At 39.2% G+C, this 12,098-nt stretch overlaps 1 protein-coding gene across 2 annotated transcripts in view; it reads left to right on the forward strand.

The window, feature by feature from the left end:
- The window catches only part of DECR1 (2,4-dienoyl-CoA reductase 1), a 42,457-nt gene that overhangs the window by 29,814 nt on the left and 545 nt on the right, over positions 1-12,098 (forward strand). The window contains exons 5-8 of one of the 2 annotated variants that reach the window (XM_075063093.1): positions 809-956; positions 5,857-5,956; positions 7,058-7,130; positions 10,721-10,895. In XM_075063093.1, coding sequence (XP_074919194.1) covers positions 809-956; positions 5,857-5,956; positions 7,058-7,130; positions 10,721-10,895 — 496 coding nt within the window. The remainder of the gene's footprint in view (positions 1-808; positions 957-5,856; positions 5,957-7,057; positions 7,131-10,720; positions 10,896-12,098) is intronic. The other variant, XM_032795322.2, reaches the window with a different exon arrangement.

Raw genomic sequence — 12,098 nt, forward strand, 5'->3', positions numbered from 1 at the left:
GCCCTTGTTGCCAAGAAGGCTAATGGCATTTTGAGCTGCATAAGTAGGAGCACTGTCAGCAGACTGAGGGACATGATCATTCCCCTCTATTCGGCATTGGTGAGGCCTCATCTGGAGTACTGTGTCCAGTTTTGGGCCCCACACTACAAGAAGGATGTGGAAAAATTGGAAAGAGTCCAGCAGAGTGCAACAAAAATGATTAGGGGTCTGGAGCACATGACTTATAAGGAGAGACTGAGGGAACTGGGGTTGTTCAGTCTGCAGAAGAGAAGAATGAGAGGGATCTGATAGCTGCTTTCAACTGCCTGAAAGGGGGTTCCATAGAGGATGGATCTAGACCATTCTCAGTGGTAGCAGGTGACAGAACAAGGAGTAATGGCCTCAAGTTGTAGTGAGGGAGATTGAGGTTGGATATTAGGAAAAACTTTTTCACTAAGAGGGTGGTGAGGCACTGAAATGGGTTACCTAGGGAGGTGGTGGAATCTCCTTCCTTAGAGGTTTTTAAGGTCAAGCTTGACTAAGCCCTGGCTGGGATGATTTAGTTGGTGATTGGTCCTGTTTTGAACAGGGGGTTGGACTAGATGATCTCCTGAGATCCCTTCCAATCCTGCTATTCTATGACTCTATATGGTGGCCCTCCTCTTCAGTTTATGATAGATTATTTCCTGTGTCTGTCTAAACTGTACTTCATTGATAGGAACATTTTTACTTCTATCTCTAGCAATGCCAAAAGTTTTCTTATACTCCTTAAGTGCTATGGTGAACTAATTTCCATGTAACTTTTTAGGCTTGTCTTCTCTTGTTTTAGGTTGTGATAAACAATGCAGCTGGAAACTTTGTTTCCCCTACTGAACGTCTTTCTGCTAATGCATGGAAAACAATAGTTGATATTGTTCTTAATGGTACTGCCTTTGTAACTCTAGAAATTGGAAAGGAACTAATTAAAGTACAAAGAGGTAAGTTATACTTAAAGCTAAACAATGCCTAAGGATTATGACATCTCATTACCATTTACTGTCCTCACTTTAACACTTATGTACAATAGCAAGTTTTGATGCTTTAAATAAACATTTTGATAAATGGGTTTTAATGCTGTACAGGTTTGCAAGAAGAAACTTTTTGTATAGTGCAAACATCTATACAACACAGCACTACCTTGCGGAATCCATAATTTTATTTTAGGACCCGATCCTGCAATCAGATCCAAAGTGAATGATGCTGCCTACACAAATCTGATTGCAGGTTTTGGACCTTATCTGTAAATTATTAAAAAGTAAGACTTCCTTTTAAATTACGAATAGTGCTATTACTTGTCTGCTCTGTCCTTTCTCCATTTTCCTTTTAATTAAGCAATGAACTATGTGGCATTCATTTAACTAGATTCAGTTAGGTTAAAAATCACAGTCGGTTATTCTCCCCCCCACCCCTAAAAATACCATTAGTGTTACTGTAAGCACCTGAGATTTATTTAAAGTAAAAGAACTGCAAGCATCTAACTTGCTTTTCACTACATTTGAAGACTTTCTGCATTTCCCTCTATTTCACCAATAAAAGTAGACGTATTGGCTTCAGTCTTCTTTCTAGTTAGTTTCCAATCATTTTTCAAGTTCCAGGCAGTGATGTGTTTTAGCTAGTAGTGGTGCAAGTTCCTGGGTATGGTTTTCCATATGGTCCCATTTTTATTACCACTTTTCCAGATGTATTAAGGCACAAAGTCACACATTGAGTCAATAGTTCACACTAGATAAAAGCCTAGAATTGTCCTGACTTGTATTTAGATTTAGAAAGATTAGTTTTTTATAGGTAAATGTTTGTAAACGTCGATTTCACTGTATGCCCACAAACCAACAAAAAGTATTTCCATCAATGATGATAGAAATGTACATGTAAGCTAAGTAAGAAGTGCTGATTGAGAACTTGAGTTTGATTTAATTACTTTTACTTTGTATATTTTGACATGTGACGTTGACAATTTGTGTTTTAAGAGTTTTATATGAAGCTTTAACTCTTTGAGTCTCTATCTACTGTCACTAAAAAATTGTCTGACCACAAACCATAATTTCCCACAACTGTGAAACTTTAAATTAATAAAAATTGAAAAAAAAATTGCTTGAAGCCTATAATTTCACACAGCGGTAACAATTTCAACTGATAAAAATAGACATTGATATTGTCTGTCAAATATAAACAATAAAAATTGAATTCTGCAAAGCCTATTTGTATTGCATTTCTCTAGCTGCCTGATCAGATGGACTTGTTCATTCTAAAATTTCATATTTTTGTTGCTTTAACACAATCTGTAATTATGTAAAAGCAGAAGAAAAGAGTTTCCTTTCTACCAGTAAACTTTCCCAAATATGTTCTTAATTATTGTGCAATCACTGTGTCAGGCTTTGTCTTTCGTACCTGAAACCATATTTACTGCTCATTAGATTGTAGTTTTAAAATGAGTCTTTAACTAGCCAAAATCATCTCTTCGTATATTTTGCTGTATATCATTACGATCTTCATTATGATCTTTTTAACGTATCTGCCTATAACTGCCTCTTTTTTTTTTGTGCTTCAAGGAATCCTTGAGAATAAGTTATTTTAATTTCTATCAGATTTTTCCTGGTGAACATTTAAAATAATAAATTGCCAATAGAATATAGACTTAATTCAAGAATGAAGTACATCCTCTTCCTTTGTTTTTGTGCTAATTATAAAATTCATAGTCTCTTCACTGTACATGAATATTGAGTAGTTCACTATACATATGTGAGCCACGTTATCTTTTGACTATTTCTATTTCTCCATTACTCAAAATATACATTTATTCCAGAAGGATATAGGAAAAGCATTCTGGAAGAAGCCACATCTAGAGCATGAAAATTAATAGCATGCATAAAGGCCTGTTCCTGTATTTTACCTGAACAAAAATCCGTTACTACAATCATAATTACAAAAAATGCGAATCTGGTCAGATTTATTGAGATTACAGTCTTTATGATAGCGTAGTACAACTTTACTCCAAAAAGTATCCACGATGCCTGAATTTGCTGTGCCATTACTGTGTATTGATGACTACGGTTTTAAGTTACAAAGCTGTATATACGCTCTTTAGAGTATGTTACGGTCTCTAGTAAAATAGTATTTTCATGTGCCACATGCAGTGCATTCTAGAAATGTACAGTTAGTCCAGTAACACTTAGGTACTAATATCTTCTTCCTACTCAGCATCTCCAAGATCCATTCTCACAGACAAATTTCCGTTGGGACTTATTAATGTCCTGCCTATTTTACTTCAGTAGCTTCTTTTCTGGCCCTCCAAAGATACCTTGCTTCCCTTTAGTCAATACACATTGCAGCCATTAAAGTCAGCTTCTTTGTTTCACAACAGGAACTTGTCAATGTCCTCTTCAGTTACCTTCCCTGGCTCCCCATCTCCTATCCCATCAAATTTTAAGCTTCTTGCCTCCTTCAAAGCTCCATGTACTTCTTTCCATCTTTATATATCCTTATTAAGTTTCATGGCATCGCTCTACCTTCCCTCTCTATTCTAATAGTGTCCACACCCTTGGCCACCAGTTAGTCATCGTCTTTCAGTTTTGCTTTCTTCTTCATGGCCCCTGCATGCAAGGCCTGTTCGCATTTAAGGCTCTCTTAAGAGACCCCCTTCTGCCATGCTACCTTCAGTGAATCTTATATTTTATATTTTTAAAAATTCCCTGTTTGTTGTTTCCCTTCCCCTAACCTGTGTCTACTTGCCTGTCCTTACACTATGAGCTCCTTGGAGCAGGGACCATTCTTTCTTGAATGTTTGGGATGCACATAGGACACTGAGTGCTACTGTAAACAGATATTTAATAATAGTATGCTGGCATACATCTCAGCTGTTACAGGGACACTGACATGTATTTTAGGTCCAAAATGTGATTTACATTAAAACTATTTTTGTAAATAGTACATGCTTTATTTAATTTTAAGCTCTTTGTTGCAGGAAATGTCTTACTGTGCATTTGTATGCTATCTCGCACAGTGGGGTCCCAATCTCTGTTGGGGCATATAAGTGTTACTGTAATACAAATGTCCATTGCCTCTTTATTTAAACATTATTTTAAATTTTAACACATGAGATAGCAAAAACAATTAGATAATGGCCTTTTATTGAACTGATACGTTTACACATTCATCTTGTAAGAGTGAACTGAAATACATAGAAATAAAACATTGATGAGCCTTGACAATACCCGGTAAATATCAGTCTTGCGGTTTCTAAGCTGGGGGCACCTGGTTTTACTTACTAACTATGCATAATTAAAATCTATTTTGATGTGGATATAAAAGTTAGTTGGGAGGGGGGGTTGCCTCTTTTTCTGTTCAAAGTCTCTGTATGAAGAATGTCATTTCTCTAAGGCTAATTGTTGCAGGATATCCTCAGTCATATCTGTTAATGCCTATTTAGCTTATGTTGTTGGTTTTTATTTTAATTCTCCTGTGAATTTTTCTCACCATAAATATTTAACTGAGTTACTTTAATTTGTCTTTGTATATAGGCTATCCCCAAGACATAAAATGTTAGTGATGTCCATTGAGCAACAATCATATTTAAAATCATTATTCTACCTATAGTGTATTTAAAAATATTTTCGTTTTACATTCACTAGCATAAGGAACTAGTGGTCTCTTTACCAGGGACTTACGGCTAATGTTTTGTTCCCTTTCTCAACTAAAGTAGGTACTCACTAATGATTGGGCAAGCTATTTTAAGTTACTGAATATTACAAAAGAAAATGAATGAACAAACAAAATATATTACATCATTCGTTTATGTTGATAATTGCTATTCTACCTGAATGTCTGTTAATGTATTTTATAAAAATAAGTCTTCGTTGTGAGATCTCGTTATGGCACTAATAGCAAGATTAGTACAATTGTCAAGATTAACTTGGGTATATTTTCTGCTGTAGTATGAGTTACTGTAATCTGCTAAGAAAAGAGATCTCTGGGCACTAGAATAAACTTCAGTTTCAGCCTCAAGACCCCTACTGCAATTCGTAATAATTTAAAACTGTGCTGAAATTAATAATTGTTCACATTGATGTTTGAAGTTTTATGTCCTGTCCTTTCAGCCAGGAAGTGTGGGGAACTGATGGAAGCTGTAGCAAAAATAGCTGCCTGAGAACTGATGGTATGCCTGTACTGCAGATGGAGGTGTAATTCCCAGCTTGGGAAGACACCCTCTCTAGCTTTCATCAAGCTAAAAATAGCAGTGCAGCCACAGCAGCATGAGCAGTGGCTCAGGCTATCCGCCAGAGTACATATCTAGGATCTCAGATGGGATTGTACTCAGGCAGCCAGCCCAAGCAGTTACCTGTGCCATTGCATCTATGCCAGTGGTTGTAGAACTCTAGCACAAGAAAAGCTAACGTGTACATCTACCCAAGCTGGAAATTACACCTCTAATTGCAATATGGATATATCCTAAAGGCCTGGACAGCAAGAAGTATCACGAGTATAGTAACCTGGCTCGTGCCTTGTGTACACTACAAGGGGTTTACTGGTATAATTTCGGTGTCAGTGGGACTCTATGGATGCAAGGGCCTACTTGCACAATTCCAAATGCAGTACTGGGATTTAAAGTACCACCAAGAAAAAGCATTTGTATATATGGAATAACTCTTTCATTTCAGGGACAGGAAGAACCAAACGTGAAAAGAACAGCTGGACCCAAACTTGTTTGAATTCTCTTTTACAGCTGAAGGTTAAATCTCTGAAAACAGAGCTGATGCAAACACCAGTACTGTTCTAATACTTGTTGTTAATTTTAAGATTTGTAGCTTGTCCTGCGTGTTTAAAAATGTTATCATCTTACAGGGGCAGCATTCTTGGCTATTACAACAATCTATGCAGAGAGTGGGTCTGGATTTGTGTCACCAAGTGCCTCTGCCAAAGCTGGGGTAGATGCAATGTGCAAGTGAGTAGCTGAGCATACCAATGCTTTATCTTCACATGTTCCAGACTGGGCTGATTTGGTTCTTTATCCACATCCTGTCAGTCTGACAAAATGAAGCTAGTTGACTGGATCAGAAATGAACTCCTTAGCTTCCATTTTACGTAACAAGAAAGGAGTTGCTACTATCACAGCTTCTCATGGAAAGAATTATTTGTTTTATTACTTTCGCCATCTTACTAGGGCAAAAAGAGATCAATAAATAGTTTACTCAATTCATGGATTCTGCTGCTTAGATTTTTACCAGGACTATCTGCAGTAATTCCTTTAATAGCATTAAACAGATATCCACATTCATTCCCCAAACAAAGACATCTGTGATTAGCAGCTATAGGGGAGTAGATGAGACTAACAGACAGTGCAGCTACTACACTTCAGTAGAGATAATCAAATGGAAATGTTTGAAAATGTAAGTAGGTCAGGTGTGATTTATTTCTCCAGAAAAACAGAAAGCAAATAAGGGATACTTCTGCTTTGTTCTGTGTACACTTTTTTCATACAAGTTGAATGTGACTTAAGTGTGTATTTCAGAGACTAGCCACCTTATTCATTTACCACACCAAATGTTTTAGCACCTTTAAAGAAACAGCGTATGCAAAGATAATATTGTTCATAAAAGGAAACCTGCACTGCTTATTCTGCTTTGTAAAACATTTTAGAACTTGGGGTTTGGTTATCTTATTTTTCCTAAAACGCTTGGTTTGAGAGTTATATTGACGATCTGCCACAAGTGTATACTGGTGGGATTTTCTAAAGTGCCTAACTCCCAAAGATTGTCATGAATATATGCTTTATATGCAATATATACTTCAAATGGGTGTTACTGTATTTGTCAGTTCGCTAATTCATATAACATCAGATCCATGTGTGAGAAGATTAAAATTCAATAACAAAAAAGGACAATATTTCAAAAAAATCTACCAGTACGTAGGTCAGGAGTCAAATGTTAAAGTGTTTATAAATTCAACATATATACTTCCCAGTTTTGATTCTGAATTACATCCTGAATAACATTAGGCAACATGCTATTTGAAATATTTATGCATTCTGTTAATGAATTTTTAGGTCTCTTGCAGCTGAATGGGGTAAATATGGCATGAGATTCAATGTGATTCAACCAGGACCAATAAGAACAAAGGTACATTTCTGTTGTTTAAAAAGTGAGACATGACCTTACATGTCCTTAGGCCTGGTAGAAATTGATTTTTATTTTTGTAATAATTTTGATGGAAATATTAATGTTTATTTTAAAGCATTTTATATATTGATATTTTCATAGTTGCACAAAATTGTTTTTTTCAGCTTTTCTTATTTTTTTCTCTTAAATTTTCACAATTGTGGGAACTTATGGCAGACATACAATAATCATTTAATTACATTAGATGTTGAGATTTAAAAAGTTAAAGTTTTATAACTGTTAACACAAGTTGTTACCATATCAAAATATACAAAATAGTCTTACATCATACTCCAGAGAGTTCTCAAACAGCATTTCTTTTACTTTGCCTATCTGTAAATTTTGATAATTGATGGAAATATATTTTATTCGGTTTGTGTGTGTGTACAGTGAAATTGATGTTGTCATGGAGTGCTCCACTCATCCCTGATCTAGCGCCTCCTCCTGGTCACTCTGGGGATTAACTCTGAAGGCTAGTGCTCCTGTCCACAGTTTGCATGCCATCACTCTGACTCTGGTCTGCAGCTCCTCTCATTCTAGGACCCGCAGCATTCTCTTTGTGACTTACCCCTCCAGCTAGATCATTCTGTGTTCCGCCTTCTGGGGTTCAGACCATCAACAGTCCTAGACAGTCTTCTCATTCACTGCCCCGGTGCCACTCCCTCAGTAGCTGGGAGGGGAACCAGGCCTGCCCTCTACTCTTCAGTCCAGCTCGGCAGTTCTGGGCTTCCTCTCTCTGCCCTTTCTGTTCCTTCCTACTGCTTCCTATTCTCTGTTTCCCCCTTTCTCTCTGGGTGTACCAGCTCCAAAAAGCCTTTTCTCAGGGAGTGACTACCCTTTCTCAGCAGCTGTCCCGATCTCTTGCCAGTTTCCTGGCTTTATAGGTCCCAAGTGTTCCTACACAGGTGAGCCTGGTCCTAATTAGCTGCCTGCAGCCAAAAGCTCCCCTGTTTGAAGCATAATTAGCTGATTGGGCCTACCTGGCTCAATTCCACTCTTGCATAGCTGGTGTGGGGGTCTCATATACCAATAAAAATCTAATAATTCCATGTCTACATATGCTATGCCATGCATACTTGCTTTAAGATAGTGTTATCCTTACTATAATCTTTTCAGCATAGATAAGACCAAACTTGGTTTCTCCAGTGATCCAACGGTGTTGTGCAACATCGAGCAAGTCGGTTATACTCTGAGTGGTTTATTCTCCCCATCTGTGAAATGAGAGTAATTGTAAAATGCTTTAGGATAGTATTTTCCCAAACTTTTAAAAGCTGAGCCTCCCTTCTCCCAATAAAGGAAAATGGAACTCCATGCCTCCCTTCAGCTCCTCTGAGGGTTATTTAAGGTTTACTCTCATTTTAGAATTTAAGTTAAATGAAATTAAATTGTATTTTTAAACAGGTCTTTCAATATGTATTTTAAAAAATGACACATTTGTTTGAGGAAAGCAAGGCTTTACATTAAATTCTGTGACATTTATTTGTCTGTAATTCTTTTGAGTGCCACGTCCAATCAATTCCAAAATTTCAGGGAATGTTGTAGGCATCAGTGGGTAGAACCCTATTGATTTTGGTGAAAATAGGAGAACTGGAAGGAGGAAACTGGAGGACACTCAGGCCTCTGGCATCTGGTTAGCAGAACCAACACCTCCTCTGCAATTGTGTATGCATCAAAGAACTGGTTGATGACAACCCTTAATGCCTTCCAGTATAATAATACCCACCATCTCAGCTCTGCTGATCCTCCCAGAACAGTTTACAAATGTTGAAATCATGAATGACTTATGTCCCAGACAGAAAGAAATGAGTGGTGTGGAAAATGGGGAGGTTCACAGAAGTCCTGGTGGTTGGGTGGCAGGGAGGAGAACAAATGGTCACTGGTATGGAAAAGGGGGAAAGGGAAAGCATGGACGAGAGAGAGCAAATAGGGGAGACATACAGCCCCTGGCATGAGAGACAGTGGTATGGGCGAAGGGAGACCTGGGGAGCACACAGTGCCCCTGGCATGAATGATGGAATGGGGGATTTGCAGGGAGTCCCTGAACTAGCGGGCGACGGGAGGCTGACAAATGGGAAGCTTGTAGGGGTAATGGAGCAGTGCAAGGAGCCCCAGGTGGAAACAGTATGCTTAGCCTACAGATACAACAAAAGGTGCAACTCCCTAGTCAATACTGAATGCTAGATGATTGAATACAACTTACTTTATTATTTAAAACTGAAATAAAACTTTTATTTTCAAGTTTACAGTATCACTTCACAGCGATTTTTAGTTCTAGTTGCATGTGCCAAGTGGTGACATTTAATTTTTTTCTCTAAAACAGTTTCACACTCTAACTATGTTGATCACAGTTCTTGGCCTTGGCTTCCTCTCAAGTGGGCATAGATGCCCTCGTGGACAATTTGGGCTTTGCTTCTCAAGCAGAAGTGTGTGGAATGGGGGGGAAATAAACCTACCCCATCATCACTTAGAGCAGATTGTGTAGATCTTCATAATATTTAATCCTGAATAATTAAATACTTTACAAACTATCATCATTGTATCTGAGGTAGTGGAGCAGTTCATGCTTCAGAGCTACTGTTCAGGCTCTCTATGACCGAAGGCAGGCATTGCTGCATCAGGTTTTAGTGAATCATGTTTTCAAGGTTCTCTTCAACTGTAATAGCTGGAGACTTATTTTTTAATGAAAGCTGATATGCTGGAGAACAATTGAGAGGCCTATCTATATTCTCCCCCCACCTGCCCTGGGGGAAGGCCCCACACTTTGGGAAACAACTACTTTTAAGTAACCATAGGAGGAAAAGAAAAGCCTTTTATCAGTGCAAAGTAATTAGATATACAACCTAGTATTTTAAAAAATAAGATCATTAAGCAGTTATATTACTATTTTACTGATGTTTTACTAAATATCACTATGCTTGCTTGACTTCACATATGTTTTCTTAGGTTTCTGATTTTGCTCAGTGAAGTTTATTCTTGTTAGTAAAAGAGTCCATTTGAGTGAGGTTTTTCTCCCCAGCCTCACCCATGTCTTGCACTGTTCCCAGATATTCAAATGCACTTTAAAGCCCAAAGCTATCTAGATGTATTCTGTTCATTGTTCCTGTTCAGCAAGATTAAAGGATACTTGCTTTTCAGTTTGGTTATTCTGTGCTTCGTATGATTTTGGTTTAAGTTTCCCCTACATTTCTATAGTAGCCCTGAGGCATTCTCATTTTTCTTTATCCTGCAAGTTTTCAGAAAAAATGTACAAACGCTTACTTGAGCCTCTCTTTACTGCTCTATAATTGTGTAGAAGGGTCACTGCTGAATACCATGAACTGCTTTGTTGAATGAATTTACACCAGAATTTGACCTTTGTCTCCTGTTCTCTCTTAACCCACCCCACTAATAAGCATGTGATTGTCACAACACTCCTACTAACTGTTAGATTATGTATTAAGTCTGAAACCAGGAATCAAATCTTAGTTTGAATTTATTTTCTAGTTACTCATAATATTTTGCTGAATGTTTTTTTTTGTTTTTTTTTTGTTTTTTGTTTTTAAATTCTGTAGGGTGCTTTTAGCCGTATGGACCCAACAGGTATCTTTGAGAAAGAAATGATTGGGAGGATTCCCTGTGGCCGTCTGGGAACTGTAGAAGAAATTGCAAATCTTGCCACATACCTCTGTAGTGAATATGCAAGTTGGGTTACTGGAGCAGTACGTTTTCATTATTCTGGTTCATGCTGTAAGCAGTATTAGGCTTATAGATGATGATCTTGGTGGTGGTGAGAATTTTTAAAGAAGCTTTAGGTCCTGTAGAGTATTTGAGAGGTTAAGCAAGAGAAATTGCTAATTTGAAAACCTTAGGTTCATTTTTAACCTAGTCGATTATATTTAAGGCTACGATTTAGTAATGGAGGTTGTGAAGTCATCAGTGACTGTGATGTCCACTGATGTCACAGAATCCATGACTTCCAGTGACCTCTGTGACTTCAGCCTGTGGCACTTGGGAGCTGCAGGGTCCCCGGAGCTCCAAGCTTCCCCATGTAGCGGGGGTACCCTGCAGCTCCCAGCCCCCCTGACAGCAGGGACACCCCCGAGCTCCAGACAGGTGTCAGGGGAGCCCCCGAGTTGCTGGCCGCCGTGGGTGGTGGAGGCCCCTGGAACTGCTGGCAGTGGGAGCATCCTGCAGCTCCTGGCCCACAGGAGCAGCAGGAGAGTGGGGGCACCTCACAGCTCCTAACCCCCGCAGGTGGTGGGGGAACCCCTGAAGCAGGCAGTTCAGTCCCTGCAACTCTCCCAGATGTGGGTTGCGGGGGATCCTGGAGCTCCAGCACCCAACTTGCAGTGAGGGCTCCCAGAGCGCCTAGCTGCTACATAGCTTCCCCGTTGCAAACGGTGTGGGGACCCACAGATCCCCATTTTGTCAGGGATATTTTTAGTATAAGTCACAGCTTCCGTGAATTTTTCTTTATTGCTCATGACGTCTCCATGACTTTTACTAAAAATATCCATAACAAACTCTTAGCCTTAATTATACTTCACTCTAGCTCAGGGATCTCAAACTCAAATCACCATGAGGACTAGTACATTGGCCTGTGGGCCACACCACTGACACCTTTTCATACAAAGATACAAAAACCCACCCCTGTTCCAACCCCTGCCCCGCCCCAATTCCAGCCCCCTCCCTGTCCCTATTCCAATCCCTTCCTCAAATCCCCGCCCCGGCCCCATCTCTTCTCTGCTTCCTCCCATGAGTGTGCCGCATCCCCGCTCCGCACCCCCTCCCTCCTGGAAAGTCCATCTGTTTGCCACTTAGGACTTTCCAGGAGGGAGGGGGGAGAAGCAGGGATGTGGCATACTTGAGGAGGCGGAGGTGGGGGAGATTGGGGGTGAGGGGAGCTATGGCAGGCTGCAGGAAATAACTCAGCCCGCGGGCTGCGTATTT

This window comes from Chelonoidis abingdonii, chromosome 2 (assembly GCF_003597395.2).
Source record: "Chelonoidis abingdonii isolate Lonesome George chromosome 2, CheloAbing_2.0, whole genome shotgun sequence".
NCBI classification, from domain to species: Eukaryota; Metazoa; Chordata; order Testudines; family Testudinidae; genus Chelonoidis; species Chelonoidis abingdonii.